At 37.2% G+C, this 25,731-nt stretch overlaps 1 protein-coding gene across 1 annotated transcript in view; it reads right to left on the bottom strand.

Moving 5' to 3' along the window:
• Nucleotides 1-13,879: 13,879 nt before the first annotated feature.
• LOC140150472 (protein FAM117B-like) overlaps nt 13,880-25,731 on the bottom strand; it is a 62,094-nt gene continuing 50,242 nt past the window's right edge. Inside the window, exons 4-6 of the mRNA XM_072172491.1 lie at nt 19,000-19,359; nt 14,652-14,876; nt 13,880-13,966 (exon numbers count right to left, since the gene is read on the bottom strand). Coding sequence (XP_072028592.1) covers nt 14,658-14,876; nt 19,000-19,359 — 579 coding nt within the window. The 3' untranslated portion in view covers nt 13,880-13,966; nt 14,652-14,657. The remainder of the gene's footprint in view (nt 13,967-14,651; nt 14,877-18,999; nt 19,360-25,731) is intronic.

Consider the following 25,731-nt stretch of genomic DNA (forward strand, 5'->3'; position numbering starts at 1 on the left):
CCTAATATCTCTGCCACAAGCTGTCAACATTCAATGCTATCTGTTGCAGCAAGAACACCAAATGCTTTTCTGTTTGTGTCCTCTGTGGTGACAAGTTAAGGCATGGCAGTGCTAAATACTTTGTATTGGACTGTTCACTTCCACTGGGCTTCACATCCTTTACCCTATTCAAAATATGACCATGTTCTTGTAACCAATATTGTTTGTACTCTCCAAAATTGCCACATAAGTTCACCAATGCATAGAGCAATGTCCATCTTGTGACCTTGACCTGCAAGGGCATTTACATATCTATTTGTGTGATAGCTTACAACATAAACACTATGGTTAAGTTAGCACATGTACTTGCTAAGTTCCAAAATACTGTCTCTTATATCTGTGGACTAAAGTGATACAGATGAACTCCAGTCAAATCTCAGCTTCACCCAATAATAAGGCCCTGTGGTTATGCAACTCTGTCGCAACACTGGCACGCAACACTGGCGTGATTGTTAGACACTGCACGATAGGCCCTCATGAATATGCGAGAATTCACAGCATACAATGCACAGGGACTTTGACTGTTTGAAAATAGTCTGTATTATTCTATGCTTATATCTTTCTATATATTTCCATTTTACCAAAGTACCAGTAGAGATTTTTGTTTCATAGCTTTGGGTTTATCCTTCATATAAAGCTGCACAGAAGTAGCACAGAAATATTCTATTGAAGGATCATACAGCTTTCAATCTGTAAGCTGCTTAATTAATCAATGGAGTCTTTACACTAATCCAACTCATGGATATCATACACCAAAAGGTTCATTATATAATAAGCACTACATTGACTCCACTAATCGGCAAAACTGATGCATTCTCTTGTTTATACTTTGGTGATTGGGATCAGAACAAAACCATGATAATCTAAGAGAAATCCTGAACATAATAGTGCTATCCCCTGAGCTCCTATACACAAATATTGACATCCCTTCCAACTTGATAAAAAATGAAAGATAAATAGGAATACTGTACTGACATTTAAAGGGATTGGGAAATTCCAGTTGAAATCCATACACCCCCTGTGGAAAACATGACCTGAATCTCCCACACAGGGAGTGTGAATATCAAATAGAATTGTCCATTCAAGATACCCCATTTGAAATTCACACTCCCTGTGTGGAAGATTACGAACATGTCTTCCATAGGGGGTGTATGGATTTCAACTGGAATAGCTGATTTAAAGATGGGTGTTCCAATTTTGTGACATGATGCCCACCACCAGTTTTTGGATGTTAGAAGCAAACATGTATTGCATTGTACCCTTGGAGTGGTAAACCTCTCTGCTACCAATGTTTTGCTCATGCTGTCTGAACGAAACATATTTTAGGCCCAACATTTTAGAGGATTATTAGCAAGAAATAAGATTTCTTCTGATGCCAAAAAAGTCCATTTAAAGTGGGGGTATGTGACTTTCAATTGGTTCACCTACTTCTAAACACATTACTTAGTAACAAAAAAGACTTATTTGTAAGACTGCTGAGCATTACGCAAATTCCAATATTAATTACATCTTTTTAAGTACAACTTAGTGTGGACTTTTATTCACTTACAATTTTTTTCTCCCAACTTAAAACCAAAGACTTTAAAATTGTCCGACAACATGAGAGTAAAAGCAAGCACAACAGTTGTAAATAATACGGTAAAACTCACATCACAACCATTATTACGACTTTGGTTACGCACAAAACTGCAAATATGAAAAATATTTGGCACATTTAATGGACAATGCAATATAGACAACACAACTTGAATGTGCAGCCAATAAAATAGGATGGATATGCAACTTTTGAAAAACTTAAATACAGATATTTTTATTGTTTGATCACAGAAATGGACAAGAGACATGTACACAACCACTGATATTATGCAATACTATGCATTGTACATTTTTGGTTCCTATTTGACTTGACACCCATTGGAATATTCCAGTTGAACTCCATACACCCCTACGGAAGATATGACACAGGGGGTGTAGATTTCAAATAAGGTCAACCATTTCGGTAACCCTATTTGAAATTCACACTCCCTGTGTGGGAGTTTAAGGTCATGTCTTCCATAGGGGGTGTATGGATTCCAACTGGAATTGCCCATTACCAATGTAATATTGACTCCTTGTAATGAAGACATGATGACCCTGTATCACGTAACCCATTCTGGAGTTTGGTTGTGTACATGAATCACATACCCTTCTGCCATGCAGCATAATCCTACCAAGTACTAATTGGCACTCCATGCCCTAGTATATTCACATAATCTACCTGTCACTGAGTATCAAAAATCAACCTTGCCTCAATAAGAAAAAATACATCTTACATCATACAGCAAATCATACTATAAAGCAATACATAGAAAAATAACCTAAATTTACAATTTTGTTTCATTTGCTTGCAAATTTTCAGCAGTAACATCAATAGCACTAACAATAAAATACTGAACCCAGCAATGTTTGATTAACACAAATGTGTACATGTAGTGTACTTTAACAGTCTAGTATACTTCAACCAAAGTTTTTTTCACCTGTGATGAAATTAACCTTCTTGATCAAACTGACTATCACTAATACAGGGAAGAAATCGAGGCAAGCACTGACAGAAATGCCTGAAACAGCTTCAACAATGCCTGGAAATGTGTATTTCCCTATACCTGTGTACAAGGAAGATCCAAGCAGAATGCCTGAAATGTACAAATCGTTGGCAGGGAAAAACTTGTACTTCTGGCCCATGAACATGTTTATTACAAATTTGCCAAGAGGTTACACAGTAGGTTTTGCTTTAAACATGTTCAGGGGGTTTTTAGGGCCTGAAATGCACAAATTGTGGGCAAGGAAACCTATATGTACTTGTGGCCCTTGAACATGTTTAATACAAAATTGCCAATAGGTTACATGGAAGGTTTTGCTTTAAACATGTTCAGGGCCATTGACACAGGAGGTTTGTCTTGCCCAATGATGAAACGCAATTTGAAAAACATGTGTTTGTTTGTTAATTGACCTTTTCGGTAAATCCCATAACCTTTTGCGAGTAGACCCAAGATGTTATCATTTGACGTCAATGGGCAGTAACGATATTCGCTAAACGATGTGTGCATCGATGTGACATCAAATGACAACATCTCAGGTCTAACCGCAATGAATTATGGGATTTACAGACACGGTCAATCTACAGATATAGCAAGTATAGAAATTATCACTAGATGAATAACACTGGTGCCAGGTATCAATGGTGCTTCATCATTAAGCTCCCGACTGACCTAAGACGTGGGCACACGCATTAATATAATAGCACAAGCCATTTGCAGTTTGAGGGAGAACATAATCAACAAAGGCTGCAAAAATCCAGTGTATATGAAGACTTCTTACAACATCATTACATGCATTAACAAATGGAATTAAACAGAGAGTATAACTATGGTTCCATGAGCAATGCAAATGAGCTGTGTTGAGATGTTATACATGCAGAAAACAAGACGATGTCCTCTGAGTGGTAACACGGATCTAGAAGCACAATATAATCCACTATGTATTGAGAACATTTAGAAAATGTAGAGGTTTCATTCATTGGTTATAACTGCTATCATACTAGAAATCCCTCTTTCTAAGGAGCACTCAAGGAGTGCAATGCCCTTATTCCCTTCCCTTATTGAATACATCCTGGTTAACACATTAAAAAATTCTTATATTTATTCATTTTTTTCTAAGTACAAAAAAGCTATTATTATTATTAGTTGCATTTAGTGATCTAAACCATTATCATTGCCTATGAAACTGATCAGCTTTTTCAGGAAATAACAAGCACACCAAAGCAACCCTATATTTGCAAACAACACTTTTACTTGCTTGAATTTACATGACTTCACTGTAAGCATACAAATTTTGCATCTAAAAGGATCACAGGGTACTAATAAATGATGTGTGCACAGTTAGCTCTTTTCTTTGTTTTTTCTTTCTGCAGTATGATATACATGTATGTTTATTGAGCTAATCAAGACCAAGATTTAGCATAAGACACTTCTGTTATGGGCTATTATGGTTGAAATCTACAAACCCCCTATGAAAGACATCACCAGGGGGTGTAGATTTCAAATGGAGCCACTCATTCAGGTAACCCCATTTGAAATTCACACTCCCTGTGTGGAAGATTAAAGTTGTTTCTTCCACAGAGTGTGTACGGATTTCAACTGCAAAAAGCCCAATTATCACACAAATATAAACCATCAACAGTGTCTCTTTTTACTAAAAAGCTCAATGAAATCAACCAACACAGGATTCTGATTCAGTGAAACATAATACTGATGAAGCTGTTACTTCATGTGATAATAGCCATATAAGATATTTGAAGATACAGATAAATTGTGAATGAAAATCATACAATATAGGAACTACAAAAGAAAGGAATATGAACAAACTCAAAAAGTATACTTTCAACTTAAAAAAGAGGAAGCTCCACCAGAGCAGCCTTATTCTGGGGTGAACCAAACCTTCCAGGAGTGAAATGTCCTTAATCATGTTAAGAAAATGTTGCCAAACAAATCACCCTGGCGTGGTATAAACATAGGCATTAGCTACGTCACTTGTCAATTGTCACTGATTAATTTGATAACCAGGCAGGTTTGGTTCACTCCCGAAGAACTGCTGCTCTGGCAGGGCTTCCTCTTTAAGCTCAATTTTACACAATGCAAGAAGGTCGCAACTGCTTTGTTATTATAATGATCTTTACAACCTTCTTGAATTGAACTGGCAAATTATCCCTGCATTAATCAACCAACAACTCTTCTTGTCATACAGGCTGTATCAAAATGATTGGTACCCATCACTTTTGGTGTGGACAGCTTCTTCCAAATGCAAAGTAGGATCATCTTGAAATGAACCAAATTTATAGTTTTATGACCTATTAAAACATTAATTTACAAATTTGTCGGATCTTATGCTTTTTATATAATAATCTTGTCCATAGACTAGTCAATGGAAACTGATGAGTACCAATCATTTTTGATACAGCCTGTATACTTAGCACCAGTGTTTTTGATTTTAGAAAGTCTATGCAAGTTCTATGCTAATACACAGTAAGGGTTCGGGAGACCAGAAATGCCTACTCCAATCCATTGTTTACACATATGCAGGAGCAAGGAATCCTTGAGCCCACACTGTGGGAGGATTCCTGCCATGTGTCAGCAATTTCAGTAACAGCCCTCGAGTCCCTGCTTGCAGCCGGTCTATGACTCATACCAGCTGTATCTATGACGCATGGATGCTACAATTTAACATTACAGATAATGTCACAACATTCTAACAATCAACAATAAAACTTAACACACAACACAAAAGACATTTAAATAAATTCTACGGCATATATGCATAATAGGTTTCGGGTGTTTTGAGATGCTATCCATACAACTACATGCGATGCCTCGCAATGAGAAGTATCCTATATCGGCTGCAACATACATTTCATCTATTTGAAATCTACACCCCATAGACCGGGAGCAAACTACTCAGTTTATAAGTCCCGTGGCCTTTTGATGAAGACAATGTGCCACCTATCCTAGCATGTTGTTTGGGTCCCAAGTAACATATTTATACATGTTTACAAAAATCCAGGTGCAGCAGAAGGCGGCCATCTTGTTTTTCAAAATGGCGCCCATTTTGGCAAAATATTTCCAATATTTGTGTGGAAGATTATGGTAATGTCTTCCATGGGGTGTATGAATATCAATTGGAATAGCTCATTTTTATGGTGGAATTAATATAGATTTCGCTAGCCCTTAAAAAATGTGCATGTCACTGTCGACATAGGATACCTGTTCATTAAAACGCATCCCATATAATGTCCCCTACATCACTATGATATTTACAATATCAACATATAAACAAAAAAGAAAGAAAATGTAATAATAATATAGATCTCTCCATCAAGCGTTAAACTAACCCAAACTTATGTGTGTGCATGCATTTGCTAGTTACCCAGATTATGGTAGCGTAACAGAATAATCTATAAGGTTTACCACCAAGGCTGGCCTTAATATCTGTCCGAAACAAGTCAGCGACTCCTCCAGTGATTCATCTATTGTTCAACAACTCCTCCAACACCTTTTGCACAGGAGCCAACCGTTGTTAAATGGTGATGAATCTAGTTTCAGAGATGCAAGTGGCCTGAAATGACTTTGCAGGAATGAAGGAAAAGTGTGTGAATTTGGCTATAGAGCCTCAAAACAAGCTGAATATAAATTGAAGTACAGACATCTGGCATACTAAAATGTCAGAAATCAGGCAAATGCCTGAACCCTTACATCCCCCGAGGTTCTGCCCTGCAATTGTCTGCTCAAATGATAAGCTTCGTCTCAACATTTTTGTCACTGCCGGAATTGGCAAAATTGGGCTATTCCATTTGAAATTCATAGACTTCCATTGGGTTGTATGGACTTCAAATGGAATAGCACATTGCAGCTGCTGCAATGGCGTAACATTTATAAGCAAAAACGTCAAACTACTCTTTAGTAGTTTGTCAATATCTATATAGATGAGTTGACTTCTGACGTCAATGCTTGGCAGTATGCACACGCATCATCACAATTTCCATTGTGTTTTGCCTGGCAGTATGCGTGCGCATCATATTTTGTTCAGGGCTCGTGTTTTTAAAACTCCCCCCACATCACAATAATGCTATTGAACAGTGTATTGGTTACATGGGGTTCACTCAAGCATATCAATATACCAGTCCCTTGCCTTTGTTGATAAATATTGAGGTCAACTCATCTGGACTAGTAGAAGGACAGAAATAATAGCCACCTGGGTTAACCAAAATAGAGTGCTAAATCTTGATTCATTCCACCGCACATGTCAGATCCGTTGGAACTGTAAAGCACATGGAATATTGTGTTCAAATGCCATCAGTGCGTATACATTCATTTAAACAGCAGCATTGACTATGCAAAAGTCAAAAGTATACATCATGAAATTATCCAAATAGGCAACTAATGATTAAAGAAGAAAACAAAATATGAAGGATACGTGGATCTATTTATTACCCTGGTAAGTAACAGAGGTTTATAACATTGGAAATTTACCGCTTAGTTACGATCCAAAGGGGTCCAGGGTTCCAAACTTTTCTTATCCTGACCCACAGTCGTACCATTTGTGATACCATGTGAAAATCAAAATACTCACAGCACATTCTTATCATGAAAATGCCCAAAAGTACCCACCGTTCTTTTTTGCTCACATTTTGCTACAAAAAGTACATTTTTGAAAGAAAACATGATATGCAGAGCCGGTCCAAGAAATAAATACAATAGCGTATTCAAAACTAATGAGCAAATCGTAACTAGTATCCCAGAAATAAATTGTACCTTGGCCTTTCAAAACTGACACAATGGACATTCCAATTGAAATCCATACACCTCCTATGGAAGACATAACTTTAATCTTCTATCAGGGTGTATGGATTTCAATTAGAACAGCCCAATCTATAAAAAAGGGAAATGGGATAAAATAACATCCATTGAAAAAAACAAAAAAACAAGAGACAATATTCAATAATATTCATCATTCATCAAAGGCATAGTTTTCAAAAAAATAATATGATCTGACCCGTAAGTACAATTGTAGAAACTTTTTTTTTATTTTTACAAACTCTCTGCCTGCCATTTTAAAAATATCTCACAAAACTTGGGCTCTAACGATTAATCGTCCACAAGTAATGTGACGAATAATTTGGCTACGACGTTACAGTAAACTTGTAGTCTAGTACATAGATAGGACAATGATGCATCCGTTAAAAGGCTTGACAAAGCGACAAAAATACATTCTATGCATCTGTTTGAAACAAATTTTAATTAGACACCTATCAAACTAAATAGATAAAGAGTAAACATATCTAATGCTGTACAAAAAAACCCCAGAAAACAGGGTTGCCAATCCTGACATTTGTAGCCCAATTAGACAACTTGAAAATGTCACCTAAATTTTGCGTCGTTTGGGTGACTTTTAAGCCAAAAACTGTGACTTCAGAAAACATTTTTGGATGCGATTTGTAGAAAAATCAACAGTCTTGGACAAAAATCGACTTAGAATCTCATTTAAAATGCTTCTTAAAGTTGATTTGTGCCGATTTTTGCACTTTTTCCAAGTGTCTTACGTACAAAATGGGCTGTGAATTTCAGGCAACCCTACATGTACTTCTCTGAGTGATATCAGCATGATGCAATTACACATGTGGGAGAGTATACCATTAAGAAAAAAAATGTTGAATAGTTTGTAATTCAGGTGTGAAAAGAGGTTTCATTCTCAAATGGAAACCGAAGTATGTATTCATTCACATCTTGTGACTATACTAAATTTACCATCAAATTTCTATATAGATTTTATATTGGTATTAGAAATCATTCTACTTAGTTCACTCAATAGGGGGTTTCTTTTCTAGAATTCCTATTCAAATATGGATAAAAACAGCATTATGTCTGAAGTACAGATAAAAGCATATTTGCAATATTTCCATCAGTCTTGAGTGACAATTGCATGATGCATGCTTGAACAGCATACTATACTATTCAGCAGTGTCTGTCTGTGCTGTCTGATTACCGCATAAAGAGAACTAGGTCACGGTTGCTACGCACCTTGACCAGCGAATGAGGTAGCGATGTGATGATGACATGATTCAATTAGCCAATCAGTACCCCACTTCCGTATATGCCATAAATTGCGCCAAATTGGCAGACTGCTGAAGAACCGTGCTGAGAACTATAATAGGCCAAGCCTCAACCTGTTAATTGCTAACACTATGAGCCATTAATGTCTCAATTCTAATGTCATGGTTCAATAGCCTGCATTGAACAACCATGGCTCAACAAATTTGACCTCAAGTTATGGAGAATGCATTACCCAACATATTCAGATGTCATTCTGTGAATGTACAAACATATTGGGTTCAAAGAACTGTGTCCTGACAGATGAGGATGTTTGAGATTCTAAAGCAATTTCCACCCTGATGTGGCAGTGACGTCAGTGCACATTTCACTGGATGCAGCTACAAATCGCTAGTGTTCACAAAAAGTGCTGGCGTACACGCACATGCTTCAAGATGCCGTATAGATACGCACGCGAAACAGCTGCCTCAACACTTTCACTGCCACATCAGGGTGGAAAATGCTTTAGTGCATAAAATACAACCAAAGGAACCGTGGCTCAGAGCATAACTGTTATGCAAATACTGCCACAATTACTTTAGCAGAATAATGCTGTAGAAAAGTGCTAATTTCATGTTCATCGTGAACTCTCGATAGCCAACACGAGGGCGTACGACGCAGCTGCAACATTTTTAGACTGAATTGACCAATCGCGCTTGTGCAATAACAACACGCGTCTGCGTGCTACGCTGTATATGCCACATGTACGCAGTGCAAACGTCCTACGATGGACACCAACTAACTTCTCTTCCTATAGTGAAGAACACAGGTTTGTGAATACTAAAGTACAATCCCAGCAGCAAGCTCATTTGGAATCTAACCAGCAAATGTTTAGACTACTTTGCAATTATATGAAAAAAAAAAACATACCATGTAATCCACTACTTTATATGCAAGCAACCGCCAGCAGCATGCATGACCATTATTGCCTCTCATTACACCTTTTCAAGAGCGAATGCATGTATCGTCACCCAACCTGTTGTTGGTAAATGGGAGGCATACATTGCCACCAAACATCATGTACATAGTGGTGAAGGCATGCACTGACACCTTGCCTCTTCTAACCCATAAGTGCCAGACTGCACATACTTATTGTGGGAATATATTCATGCCTTGCTTGTTTTTATATATTAGTGAGAGGGGCATGCAATGACACCCAGCCTCCCTTTTTTACTGACAGGCTGTGCAATTGAACACCTCATCTCTTGTACATTCTAATGAGAGAGATCATACATTGACACCCTGCTTTTTAGGCTACTAGTGACGGAACCTGCATGGGCATTTTTGAACATTTATGACAGTGATGTTAGCATCAAATAGTTTTCAATGGGATAAGGAGTACAAAATATTATAACAACTGGACATTAGAAGTACCTGTATCTACTGTGTCTAAAAAAGATACATTTTCACTCTATTAAAATGTAACAGGTATACCACCAATTTTGATATTTTATGCTATATTGGCCTCATATCACAATAGCTGTAATGAAATTTAAAAAAATCCTAATCCTAAATAATGAGATCGTTTTTTGATGTAAAGGGCTGAAGATTGATTCATCCACTTATTACACAAGAAAAGATCTTACTACCAGTTAATGAACGGCTTCATTTAAGCTGTAAATAATCTGCTTCCTGTCATACCTTCACTGTTACCCAAACTCTAGGCTGTTCGAGGGAACGAGGAAGAAAGAAAGCATTCGAAGTCAAACCACTATAGCCATTCGAATACTTTGGACTTTAAGCATTCATGTGCTGCATAAATGTTTATGCCGTACCCAATATTCATACAGGGCTTTGCAATGAAATGCAATCACACACAAGCCCTCCTATAAATGCTTGTATGTGTTGGATGCTCAGTCAGATACCCAAAGAATTTAGACTGCAAAATAACACAACACATATATATATTCCATTTGATCATCCCTTTTGTCTCATAAAAATGTTTTGCATTGTCACTCTGCATATACATGACTTGGTCTCCCTGCAATGATCATCACTCTGCACAGCTCGTCTCTTTGATCTGCACTCCCGCCATCTCGCGTACAAGATCGCCGGGAGGATAGTCCGGTAGTAGCGAGCAGAAAGCCGAGCTGTTGCTGGGTTTGAGCTTGAACGACACCCTCTTGTCGGGACAACTTAGTGTGTTGGTGTTGCTTTCTATGATCTCTGGACGAGGTCTGCAATTCAAACAATGAAAAAACAAAAATGGTTTCTTAGGTTACGCATATACTATGTGTAAATGGTACTATTAAGAAACACAGATAAAAAGACTAGTTCACGTCTGACGTCAGGGCATAGGCGCGCTGTGATTGGTTGCTGACCTGCGCAGTACGGCATTTTCTGTATAGTTGTCAGAATTTCTCTGTCTTTCATTATCTCAAGTCGTTACACAGGATGCCCTTTGATTTCCTCAAAAAACACAGGCGTTATATCATGAAGACTGCTCTACTCTGATAGTTTTGTCCTGAATCTTAAGGAAAAGTTGATAATTTTAACTTGTTCAACATTGAACCCAATGAACTTCCTGGCTTGATTGCATATTGACTGCTCCGTGCCTGAAGTGGGTTAAGTGCAATAGCTGCCCTGTGAACATTTGACAAGTTACATGCAGTATATTGTGCTCATCTACACATGGCAGCCACACAGGGCAGCTATTGCACTTACTCAACTTCTGTCACTGAGCAGTCGATGTCACTGCATTAAAGAACCTATCCAACATATCCTCGTCTTATTGTACAGGATTTATTCTTCTCAAGAAATTACATCTTCTATTTGTATCTTTATGATGTTCATTTTCTTCCAAATGTGATCTGCTCTCATAAATGAGCATAAAGTTGACAAAATAACTTCGAGATATTCCAGATTTGAAATCCTTATTTTATACCCTTTAAAATCATGTACACCAAAGATGCTAGGATGGCAATCAATATTTCATCCAGGATTTCTTTTATTTTCCTTTTATCACGTTTTGTCATGTTTAATAGACTATATCATTTATAGTGCCCTGGCAACTTAATGCCCATATTGTGGAAGCAAGTCATAAAAATAGTCACTGGAACATGAAACATATCCTACTACAACTCGGTGAGTTTTATATGTTCCCAAATCTTGATTTGAAGCTTGCTGAATGTCTATGTAAATGTATTCAGAGCACATGTACCACAAGTGTTACATCCAGACTAGACATGGGAAGTACCAAGTTATTGTCAACATTATGACCTAGGGCACTATAGTCAAGTGCTTGCATGTCAAGCTCTAGCTCACTTGCAACTAACACATAAGGTTATTGGTGCATGGCATATGCATTTCCTTGGGCTCTCATTTCTCTCACATATTGGACTATTCCAGTTGAAATCCATACACCCCATGGAACACATGATATGACCTTAATCACCCACCAAGGGAGTAAGAATTTCAAATGGGGTTTTTTACCTGAATAGGTGACTCCATTTGAAATCTACACTCCCTATGTGGGAGATTAAGGTCATGTCTTCCATAGGGGTGTATGGATTTCAAATAGAATAGCCCATTCAGCTTGCTTCAAGTATTAGTTTAACCCAAACATTATTGACTATTAATTATTCATTGTAAACTTTTCCATTTGACCAAATTTAAAGAGCCTGTAACCCAATCACCCTAAAAAACTCATCCAGGTGATGTGACTTGAACAAATTTTCAGCTGATCCTTCATGTAATTATTTTGTGTAAGCTAATCCTAACCCTGAGCCTAATATTAACCCTAATTTCATGTAAAATTACATGAAGGAATAACCAAATGTTAGCATTTTCTTCCATGATGCATATAAGGCTGACGAAAAAAGGAAACCCTGTTCTACGGGCGGACGGAACTTTCAAGTAGGGTCGATCGGTCGGCTTTTTTTTTTTGTTTTTTTGAAAAAACCCAAAAAATCACCAAAATCTGTAAATATTTGCAATTTGGGAAAATACAAAAAAAAATTGTTTCTGAAATTGTCAAAATTTGGGTCGGTATTCATTTGTACAGGAAAATTTTTTTCCCAATTTGTTCAAAATCTGGGTCGGTCGGGCCCGTAGAACAGGGCTTTCTTTTATCGTCGCCTAATAGAGAAGTTATTCATTAGTAGAACACCAGCGCTGTCACCATCAGAGCCTTATTTCACCCTTTTTATTATGATGAGCACTCCATTGTAGTTTCCTCTTGTGAAGGTTCCTTGAACTGGGTTTCTTCTCTTACTTACAAACAAACAACATCAGCTTATACTTAAGCCTATGAATAACAGGGCTTAAGCTACAGTAGCAAGTGCCACACCATTGCAAACATTTTGTTAAATAATTACAGACACTGTGGAACAAGCACTTAATGTTGAATTGTTTGTTGGTTACATTATTGACATCATGGAATGAAACACTTTTTAAAAATTGTTCAAATTTCTTCTCACTGACCATACAGGCCTTGAATCTGTAATACCAGGGCGTTCATGTAAACATCTTGCTTTCTTTCCTAAAGGTTTTGTGGGTTTCCACCTGCTTAGGACCACTATAGTTCAATGTTTTGTGTGCCTTCAATGCAATTTTTTTCCGCTGCTGCAAAAATTTGATGCAAAAGCAAATTGCTGGGAAGAGCAAAGCCATGACCAATGCTAATCCTCTTAAGTGGCAAATCACAGTGGAGGAGTGGAATACCCAGCGTTTGCAGCAAAGGAAAATCACACACAGACACTGTACTACTACACTTTCACCTTGACTTTGGAAGTGACGTCAGTGATCTTAAAGAGGAAGTCCCGCAAGAGTAGTTCTCCTGGGGTGAACTAAATCTGCCTGGTTATCTCTGAATTCGATAGGTGCTAATTGATGTTTTTATCGTATTGCATTAATTAGCACCTCAGAGATAACCTTGTCACCGATTAATTTGATAACCAGGCAGGTTTGGTTCACCCCAGAAGAACTACTCTGGCGGGGCTTCCTCTTTAAGCAACTGCACTTTGTGCGTACCGACAAACCACCCTTGAACGCACATATTCCGGTTTCCATTCTGCGTCCAGCGACTAATAAGACTCCCTTGTTTCAGTCTGGTTGTAATCTACTTTTTTTTACTAAGTAATCCAACACTTGCCCTCCACTTCATGACTTACTGTTCTTCCATTGGTTTTGCCCTTTCACAGCCATCGGGTGGACACCTTGTTAGTTGATAGGACTTATTGTGGCTAGGCGACGTTGCATATTTTGGACCATAATGTAAATCTGGAGCGTCTCATTCTCAGCTGGAGAAACTGTAACAATGAGAAATAAAAACATTCAAATGTTAAGAAGGGTGAACAATGCTGGTGGTAATACATGGTACTAATTCCTTGACAGAATATTCACACAGCAGGATTTTAATGATCTCGCATACTGGATATCAGTTAATGCCCTGTGGGGTAACATAAAAATTCAAAATGCCCCGCACAGACAGCAGATCGGACCTAAAACTTACTATTTCTCTTGCTCAATTCATTACTTGTCTATTTGCCCATGCTTCTCTCTTATATATGAGTCCCAAATTGCCAAATGCCCTGTCAGGGTGAAGTCAGTGTTTAGACTAAAGTTATTATTTGTGATCAAATGTGCTACTGATCTACACCAAAAAGTATTATCATAATAATGGAATATATTTTGCCAATCTCCCATCATGCATCACCAGGCCAATGCACAAGCTCAACTTTGGTCTGCTGTCCTGCAAACGTGCCAAGTTGCATTATATGACACAGTTTTAATCAAATATTGGATTGAAACAAAGCCCCACCCTACAAGGCCACTGCACATGCAAGCTCGACTTAGCTGTCATGGCTGTCCTGCAAACATCATCACATCATTGTGTGATTTTATTTCAATCCAAATTTCAATCCAATTGCGACGTGTTATGGCCTATGGGGAATGATAAAGTACTCCATAAAACTTTTTGACCTTTAAACCTACCCTTTTCTATCTTCTCTCCATTACCCGTTGAACTTGATCGGCTGGATGGCCTTGACCCATCCATGGGGAAAGTTGGCGAAACCGATTGACTGCGACTCTCTGAGCGACTGCCATTGTCACTGCTATCGTCTGCCGCTGGCGTCTGGGTGTCGACGCTGCGTGCAGCGTGACAGCCGTGGGACTGGCGCCACGATGACCTTCTGGAGTTGGGCCTGGATTAGACGGCTGCAAAAACAAAATGTTAAATAATCCTTTTAGTTAAGTTTATTTTAATCACTGCAAACGAGTGAGATTCTCATCAAATTATGCACCTGAACACATTGCTCCCAAGTTTTGTGTCAATTTTCAGTACTGACCAAAGAGGCTATAGTCCATATGGCTTCCTCGAGCCAGTATCGTCCGTGTGTGATACACGCGCACTTAAAGGCAGTGTATCTGTAGCACAGTCACTTTGCACGCTACAGACGCAACGCCTTTGATCGCACGTTTATCACTCACAGATGCTACACAGTTTCGAGGAATCCAAATGGATTATAGACTTAGAGAATCCGGATCCGGCCATGTTTTCATGTTACTTATGGAGGGTAAAATGGCGCACCTCTTAATTATGATGTGCATGTATGTTTGCGATATAGACAAGTGCACTGTGCAAACCTTCTTTGCATTGCTTTTTACTTTCAATTTATTTTATTTATTTATCTTTATTTATTGCCCTTGCCAAAAAAAATGTCGCAGGCACATTATTTTGCTCTCTGTGCATGAAAATCCAAAATGGTAGCTTTCTTGTTGTGTTCCGCATGCATATGGTACCAAATGTAGTCTGCAAATCTAAATGTTGTCTAGAATCTTTGTTTATGACAATTGTGCAGCTGATTCAAATTTTGATAGTAACACAAACAGAATCAACTGTATTCAATCAGCATTTAATAGACAGACTTCAGACCATGTGAATTCATTGTATTGACACTGAATACATGTAGGCACAATTAATTCCATAGTGATCAAGTAAAACAAATTTGAATAGGATGCACGCAACATTCAATTTTGATTTTTCTACATTGTTAATTTCAGCTGAAATTTACATCAAATTTAGGCTGAAATTTACATCCAAATTTAATCTAGGATCCCTTTACCAATATGCGCTTGCTTTTGTCAGATCTCAAAATTAATTTTACTGACATCTGACTCGCTCTGCTTGATCCTGTCTATGGCAGTTATTTGCACAATAAAGGAAAAAGGCCAAGTTTTTCAAAAACTTGGCTTCACATATTCAAGAAACCATGTTTCTTGATTTGAATAAATATTTGTTTGTTTCAATTTGATAAACCAAATTTGTCAAAAACTTGGGCTTTTTACATTTTATACAAACATGGTTTTCTTCGTTCTGTTAACTGCTTTCTCAATTTGAAAAGCCAAGTTTTAGATTCATCCTTACGATCCTTTTTAAAGTTTTTGAATAAATTCAATTTACGATTTGATAAACTTGGTTTTTCAAATTTGATAAACCAGGATTTTTCAAAACCATGGCTTTTCAAACCGGGGCACTCAAATCAAACTTGAAGTCATCCTTGTGCAAAAAAATGCCGAAAAGGGTAGGGTTTCAGCCTGTGGCACAGCCCGTGATAAGATTTTTTTTCCACAGAGACACCATCATGTTTGTTGTTGATAAAAAAACAGGCCTCTCTCCTTTACTGTGCAAATAACATGCAAACCCCTTATCCTTGCCAGCCTGACTCATGCTTGTGTCCATTCCAGCAATAAAAAGCAAAAGATGGGACTGCTTTCACACAGGAAGACATACATGTAATCTCGGCATATCGGATGAAATTATGACCTTATAATTCTCACTTCAACCTTCCAGCCAGTAAAAATCTTAACGCAATAATTGTATTATTTTTTTACAAACTAGTGTAACGAAACCCTTCTACCTTGAAGTCATTTTCGTCTGTGGATATCACACTCTATTGAATTGACTCAAATTCATGGCCATGTATTTACTCATGCACAACTATCAGCTGGCTTTGTGGGGATAATCTTCCCTTCATTAGCCATTCAACACAACAGATATACTTGAATTACATTTCTACTGCTTCTTTTACAAACTGTTATTTTCACGTACAAAATTGTTCACAATTTTAAGGTTGTTGAAAATTGTGTGAGTTGTTTGTTTCGCAGAATTCATGTCAAGTATAATGCAACTTTCAGGGGTGTGATTCAAAGCTTGTGAAATATCCTGAAAGTAGTAAAAAAATCCAGAAAAACAGCTTGAAATTGTGCTAAAATAACCCAAAACGGGCTGAAAATCAATACACAGGCATGAGACTGCACTTTCCTAAAAAACTGAAAATGTGCGTCAAATTGGGCATAAAGTACCAAAAACAGGCTGAAATTAAATATAGTTGCGGAAATTTTGACTTTAAAAATATACTGAACTCAGTTTAAAAACTGAAAATTCTCATGCCTGAGTACAATTGCGTAAATTTTGGCCACAAAAAATCCTGAATCACACCCCTCATTTTAAATATAAAAAATCATTTGTGTGCTGTTATTTTTGTCTGTATAGTGTATAGAGTAGAGTATTCTATTAGCCTAGCATAAAGAAAATTGTCGATACTGAACTTCCATGCCCACTAAAATGACTTGGTATAAATAAGGACCCCTATACAGCATGAGAATCAACAAAAATTGTCCAAACAATTTCAATGAGTATCTTAGAACCACCACACCTAGGTTTGTTGGACTCATTTGAAAGCATTTTTCATATAGATTGCAAAGTTTTTCATGACAATTTTTTAATTCTACTTTTTGGAGAGAAATATAGTTTTAGCAAGCTTAGACTACCCACAACAACTGTGCTGTGAGCTAGGGTTATAAGCTTACAGCTCTTATTCATTATTTAGTTCTAAATCCAGCTTCTTATTTGTAACTGATCCCTATTCAACCAGACTCTATTTCTAACACTCTCGTTTTCAGTGGCACAGTTCCGTGACCTCCCTTCATCATTAATAGCTCACAATTTGACCTTAAGTTATGGAGCATGAGTTTTTGTACATGGCACACAAAAATGCCATTCTATGCATGAAGAAGCCTATGAGGGTTAAGGAACTGTGCCTGTAATATGAGGATATGTGAGATCCTAGTGTAAAGCCTACTCTACTACTCTATAAACACAGTATGTGGTTTCTTGAAGAAGATGCTGGGTAGGTTTACCTTTTTATCAAAATGCTTTTGAAAATATATGTGGAGCATGTTTAATATGGCTGTACTCAACACTGATAAAATCTGCAAGCCCAATTATTGTTGTGGGGGCTAAAAATTGGGTACTAAGTATTACCTTCATCAGGAATGCCTTCATGTTAGCCTTCTCGGAGTTAGCCTAGTATCAAGATAGGGATTATACAGTTTACAGATAAAGCTATATAATCCCTATAGAAGTCTTGACAATAATTTCATATCGAGGGCTTAGAGCAAGAACTAGCTATGTCCACAATTACATGTTACTCATTTCGGCAACAAATGGACGGTTAATTCTGCCCTCTATAATATAATGTAACTGACTTTTGGGGTATGTACATGGTCACTTGCGTCTAACTAACCATGCTAACTGTTTAAGTGACCATGCATATACCCCAAAGTCACTTGCATTTATTATGGAGGGCAGAATTAACCATCCATTTGTTGCCAAAATGAGTAACATGTAATTGTGGACATATCTAGTTCTTCCTCTAAGACCTTGATATAGAGTACTCAATGTCTGCCATCTTGTAGGTACAGGTCTTTTGTATGTGCCTTCATCATTCAATCATTCAAACACAGACTTAAAACACTGCACCAACTCATGATGACAGAGTCGTGATGTGCTGATGCGCTATTTAAACATGCTCCATTTTTTCATATTCCCAGTCAAGTTTGTACCTTTCGTTTTGTTACACAATCCAGTCCACCGCCAATTGAAGACCAACAGATACATCATACTATACCTGATTTGACCCCAAGTTTGGTAGTAACTTGAAGGTTCAAATTTTGCTGGTCATAGTATTGAATTGCATGCACTATCATAATCCTGCAAAGTGCATACAAACATGTACAAAAGCGACTTGCGGCAAAACCACATCACTACATGTACATGTTCCATCTAGCTAGTAGAGATTGGGCTCTTCCAGTTGAAATCCATACAACCCTTGGAAGACATGGCCCTAATCTTCCACACAAGGAGTTTGAATTTCAAATGGGGTTAAAATGGATGACTCCATTTACACTCCCTGTGTGGGAGATTAAGGTCAGGTCTTCCATAGGGTGTGTAGATTTCAACTGGAATTGCCCAAATGAGATACAACTCAACATTTACCCTTTCATGTTCATTTGGAAACCCACGTAGCACCAGTGTCTCTATTTCCTGATTGAGACCCTCAACACTCCCTCGTATCCGTGGGCTGGTGGAGGGCGCTTTCAACGTTGGAACGGGAATGGCGGTGGAGGTGGAACGAGACGTAGACAGGGGAGCTGGCGGCGGCGGCTCTTCTGTCTGTGTGGCAGCGGTGGGCGTGGTATTGGTTGACGTTGAGGTTGTCGACGTCGTGGAGGATGACGGCGACGGTGAGGAATAATGCGCCGTGGAATGATTGCCATGGACCGGTGAGGCACGCTGGTTTGTCGTCGACGACTGATGATTGCGACTATTTTGTTTTCGCAGCTGCTGTTTTAGTTTCTGCATGATAAAAAAAGAATAAAAGATAAAACAATGTTAAGAACTTGTGCTGATGCTAAATTCACATTTGATCTTGAATTATAATGTCCCAGCTTCAAATCCTACATCTTGATGGCATGTTAATTCACTCACGCTATATAGAGAGAACCATATAGTAGTATTTCAAATCAGTTCATATCATCACCCACGATTTGGTAGCTCAATTGGGTGACTTTCCACAATTTTCCCCACAACTTTTGATAATTTTTTGTCATATAAAAATCAATGATTAAGAAAAAATTGGGCGACTTTTCAACACTGGCTCCCGCGACTTCAGATTGTTCATGTCCCACAGAAACCAATGGGCAAAAATTGGGCGATTATTTCACCTGTGATTCGGGCCGAAATTGATTGGCAACACTGATTATCACATTATGTTGCAATGGTCATACATAAAGATCAGAATACATTTAAATTCAACTTTATACAGTAACAATAATGCGTTATCCCAAAGAATGCCCCAGCTGACTATTGTTTGACAGTGCAAACATTACGAGCCTGAAAATTAAAATTTTCAAATTATTTCTTTTTGTTTCACCAGGTCATATATAATTTTATATTTGAACATGCCTGTATTACTATTACATGTTTATTACTAAAATCTAACTGCTCTTGAGCAGGGGTCGATTTAGAAAAAAATTACAAGCACAACTCTGTTTTTTCCCCAAAATGGGCTAATACAATTTTGCATGCACAGGCAAAATTCTACATGCACAGAGCCAAAGTAAACCCCTTTAAATCGAGCCCTGCTCTTGAGAACTGGAGCAATTATTTAGACTTCAAGCTAGTACTTCCATGCTTCAAGTGAGTTATCACATGTCTGTGACTAAATTTTTTGGAGGCAACTTTATTTTTGTGAGTCCTTGATACAGGCCACTGATCAGCTAAGAGAAATTCAACTTTCAACAGTACAATGTTAACTGTGCAATGAAGCAAACTGCGGCCGGACAAAATTCACAGCAAATTACCTATAGGAAACCGAAACCAAACTGCTTATAAAATAAATATAAATTGGTTGCAAAATAATACTGTGTAACACATTGATCGTGGACATATATACATCCAGAATCTGGACCTTGCCATCACCAGTGTATAGGATAGCCTGTTTCTCGATTGACAGATTGGGGTTAACTTCCACACAATAAATAGCAGCACGTTTGAAAAGCGGTCAATAGCTGCCCGGAGACGCCCTACCATTTTAAAGAGTCATTCTGTATGAATATATGATACTGCAAATTAAAGTGAAGCATCGAATGGCTTGGACTAATGTTTCCCTCAAAAATTGTATTTTCGATAATTTTCCTTACTTTTCTCAAATTCTTCAGGACCAATTTCTCAACTTCTTGGGCCAATTGAGTGCCATATGATGTTATATTGGCTACGGAGTAGGGAAATACCCACTTGCGATATAAAATTGGATCAATTGAGCCCTTAGTTATTGGTTGAGCAATGAGTTTTAAAATATTGGACTAGACTTTAATGGAGTGACTCAAGTCCAATATTTTAAAACACATAGCCAGACCAATAAATATTGGGCGTAAAGCATCCAATTTTATCATTATGTTTTGGATCCAATATTTTCACACACTTGGTTTCATCAAAACATAATAATGCTTTAAAACAGACTCCACTCATTGTTATTCAGGCCTGGCATTCACAGACAACACCAATTCTGTTTGCACTCCTCACAAACTATTTGCTAAAATCCAGTTTGAATATTTTGTTTCACATGCAGCAAATTAATCCAAATTCAAATTCTTGGAAAAAAATTGCTTGCAAGTATTGGGTTTGAATTGGATGAATCATAGATGGTAAAATGATCTCCGGCATGGACATGCCTTCACACTAGACCATGATTAAAAGCCACTTGTGTGTGCATATTCCATGCATAACACACCTTTCCTAACATCCTGATGCACCAAAAAATGAAAAAAAAAACTTCATTTGTAAGCGAAATAGCACCTTTAACAACACTATCCAAGATTGAATGCCTTGCAGAATCATTTGTATTAATGTATCTCATATTGTTGGCAGCTATCCCTTAATTGTATTGACAAGTTAGAATCATGAAATGGAACAATTCAGTCTCCATTTCAAAAGATGATAATCTTGTTAAGAAAGTTTAATATGCTTTTTTTTTAAAACATGCTACAGCTATCAATTTTTAAACAATTGTTTAGAGCTCTCATTGCAAAGTGGACAGTTTTGTAAATCTTGATTTGTTGTGACATATTTTCTTCATTTACAATAATCTCATCCTGTTTAAAGTCAAAAATATGTTTATTTAACATGATGCAGTGCAAGTCAGATACAACTGCATGCATTCTTGTAGCCAGAGGCTCCGGAAGATTTTGAATATTGGGGGGGCCCAAAATTTGTGGCCTTTCTCCGAGGCGCTAAACGCTGAAGGGGTGGGTGCGGAGGGGTATCGCACGGAAGCTTTTGACATGCATACATTTTTACATGAATTGTACCTTACATTTTGTATTATACCCTAAAATAATGAATTTTACCTTAAAATTATGAATCTGACCCTAAAATTATGAATTTTACCTGAAAATTTATGAATTTGACCCTAAAATTATGAATTTTACCCGACAATTTATGAATTTTACCCTAAAATTATGAATTTTACCCTAAAATTATGAATTTTACCTCAGATTATTGGGGGGGGGGGGCTCTAGGGTACTTGGGCCCCCCACCAAAATTATTGAGGGGGCCGGGCCCCCCCCATGCCCCGGCGGTTCCGGAGCCACTGCTTGTAGCTCAATCCATTGTTACACACACTACAGCCAGGTTTGCCAATCTTGATTTGCAATGACAGTCACCAGATAGAATAGAACATTCCGTAATTCGTCCTCATTTACAAGAATCATGTTCTTGTTAAAAGTTTAAATATATGTTTGCAGTTGTTAGATTCAAATTTTCTTGCACTGTTGTTACCATGCACAAGTTAAGCAAAATCTTAATTTGCAGTGACAGTCAGTAGTAGAAAGTCTGCACATTTGTGCTTATTGACAAGAATCTCATTGTGTTAAATTTTAAATATATGGCCCTATATCATGTTTGCAGCTTTCACTTTTATCACGTCTATATCTTTTTTCCTTTTTTTTGCGCTTATACCTTTACCATGAATTCAATTTTGCCAATGATTTGCACTAGGAAGAACTGCACATTTTGTATTTTGTCCTCATTTACAAAAATGTATTCTTGTTGAAGTAGGTAAAATATGTTTGCAAACTTGTATCAATTTTTATCACTTACATGTACATCTTCTTGCTATGTTGTTACAGCAAGTTCTGCAGCAGTCACAGTGCTAGGTACATACATGTACATGTAGAACTGCAATCTTAATAACTTCATATGTTTGCAGCGATCAATTTTTATCACATACAACTTTCTGGCAACATCGGTACAATGCGGCAAGTTCTGCAAAATCTTGATTTGCAGTGACAGTCTGTGCCAGGTAGAAACGCATATTTTGTAATTTGCCCTCATTTACAAGACTTGTGTCCTGTTATTACCTTTATCAAGTTACTGCTCAGGTTTGTCAGTGCGGCTCAGGTTGGCGGCCGTATTAGCTTGCAAGAGGTTGTATATCGAGGGATTAGAGCCAGATGGCTCTATCTGCAATAGCTGCCTAATAGATAATTTCTGCATTCTGTATAATACACATCTTACAAATATGACTTGTGGCAGCCATTGCAGATAGGGCCTTCTGGCTCTAATCCCATGATATCATATATAAGTGTTGGTAATATTATGTACATACTTCTTTAAGTTATGTTTTTACATTCAGACATGAAACTGCACTTTTCTATAAAAAAAATTAATGAAAATATGTGTGAAATTAGGCAAAAAGTACCAAAAACAGGCTGAAATTAAATATAAAGTTGCGGAAATTTTGACTACAAAAAAACCTTTAAATTCTCATGCCTGTACATTAGTTTATCAAGATATTCTTCTAGTACTTGGAACAAACACCAAGTGATGAGATGGAAATGTTCTCATGGTCAATACATGCAGTCTGATATCCAGATCATCTTCCATCATACCCCTCACAGAGGCAATGGAATCACCCCAATGGACGTTTAGGGTTAAATGAAGTACATGTGCAGGTGAATGAACATGACAAATTATACTGCGTAGTTATGTGCAGTACCTCAGCATTTTGTTTTAGAATTTTTATTTAAATTTGTATTTATAGTGATGGTTCTTATCAAACAATATACTAATTTTGATAAAAACAATCGGCATGATTCATCTCTACACATATATCATGTTAAGGGGTCAGTCACCCACCTTTGCACAGTATTTTTTGTGGGGCCTGTGATGTATAACAAATTGCATTCTGAATACAAAGAATGCCCTTCTGCTATCAAATAATTCTGATTTTTTTTTAAATTCGCAATATAATACAAATTTTATGGCAAATTATTCAAAGTTGATATTTTTGATATTTAACAATCCTCAAATTAAAATTTAGTTCTTTTTGGGAAAAAAATGTTTATCTTCAATACAAAAGGTATAAATTTTCAAATGATCATCGGCTTTTCCACCCAGCTACATATCAGTAGATTTATAAATTTTACTTTGATGACTGTTTAATGTGAAAAATTAAAAAAATATAAATTTTTAATAATTTGCCATCAAATGAGTTTTATATTACCAATTTCAAAAAATCAAAATTATTTGATATCAGAAGGACATTCTTTGTATTCAGAATGCAATTCCATGTCTGGTGTGCACTCATGTCCCACAAAAAATACTGTGCAAACGTTGCAATCCGATCCCTTAAGTTCTTCCCAACATGAAAATTCCACTTCACTGGTCTACCATGCCTTCCATACAAACGTAATATTCAAAACGACTAGCATTACTATGACCATGATGACAGTCAAATTATTGATTCCAAAGTACTAACTTATAAATGCATCAATTGATCTACTTTGGAATTTATTGGCTTGTTTGCTCGATATGATAAAAACTGGTCTAGTTAAGCCTGTAAAAATTTGATTACAGTACCAACATCAATTGTTTTGTATAATTTCTAAAAATAACACAACTGAAAATTCGTTATCGGGGGGAGGGGGGTACTCAGTACAAATGACCATGCAGGGATGTGAATAATCAATTACCTTTTTTCTTGGCCAATTTTGGTATATGGATAGGTAATTTTTTTCGGAAAATATCCCAATTTTGCTTCACTGTACCACCCAACCTCCCCGGCAAATGTTACAGCAACAGAGAAAGATCATTAAATCACATACAAAGAAATTGTTTGTAATAGATGTACAAAATAATATTGTTGTACAAGGAGAGTTGCCATAATTTCATTAATCACCTTACCAACCTAAACCTTTACCTAAAAGGTCTTATGACCGCACTTCCAGTATTTTTGTCAACCCGTAATGAGTCTTCTTCAAAATTTTGTACCATCTCGAACATAAATACATTGTAACACGCTGTATAATGCTCTATCTACCTCTGCTACACCATTCACCTTCAAGCAAAACAAAACAATCAAGCAGCGGCATTATGCACAACAGTCACCTATCTCTAGTGCACTAACGATCCACTAGCAGCCTCACTTCCGAAGTCACAGTCCAATAACCCTAAATTATACAACTATGGCTGTAAATTTGACCTCAAGTTGTGGAGTATGAGTTTTGGTACCCAACACATTCAAAGGTCACTTTATGATGTAAAAACCTATTGAGAGACAGAACTGTGTCCTGACTATGAGCATACTCGAGATCATAATGAGACAAGTGTGGGGCAATCTTTTCTGTCCATATGGACCATGATAATTTGGCCCAATTGCTTCTTTCAAACCCCCTATGACAAAATCCAATAGCTTTCATTTGAATTGAACTGGCGCCAGTTGGCAGATCGGCAAAATTTGTAACTCAATGATGTCACCATAAACATCTTTTCTACCAAAATTCTTTTGCTCACCGTGAGGGAAATTATCTGGTCAGGAGAAATATCTAGGACTATGTGTGAACTTGCATTCAATTGGAATGCGGTCGAGCAAAATGATGTCTCTCTGTCTTGTCGGGCTAAATCAATTTTATGCTTTTCAAGCTGATATAAAGCTATGTTTAGAAAAATAAAATAATAAATGATTGAATCCAGGCCCATAGCCAGGATTTTTTGTGGGGGTTTTGTGTTCTGATTTTGAAAAAGTGGACTTTTCCCCCCAAATTTAGACCTTTTTGACCAAAAAAGCTTTAAAAATCAAATTTTTTGGCACGCTATGCTCGCAAATTCTTGAAATTTCATCCTTATTGATATTCATGACTTTGGGGTGTTCTCAATACATTTAGCCCA

Source organism: Amphiura filiformis, chromosome 4 (assembly GCF_039555335.1).
Source record: "Amphiura filiformis chromosome 4, Afil_fr2py, whole genome shotgun sequence".
NCBI lineage: Eukaryota > Metazoa > Echinodermata > Ophiuroidea > Amphilepidida > Amphiuridae > Amphiura > Amphiura filiformis.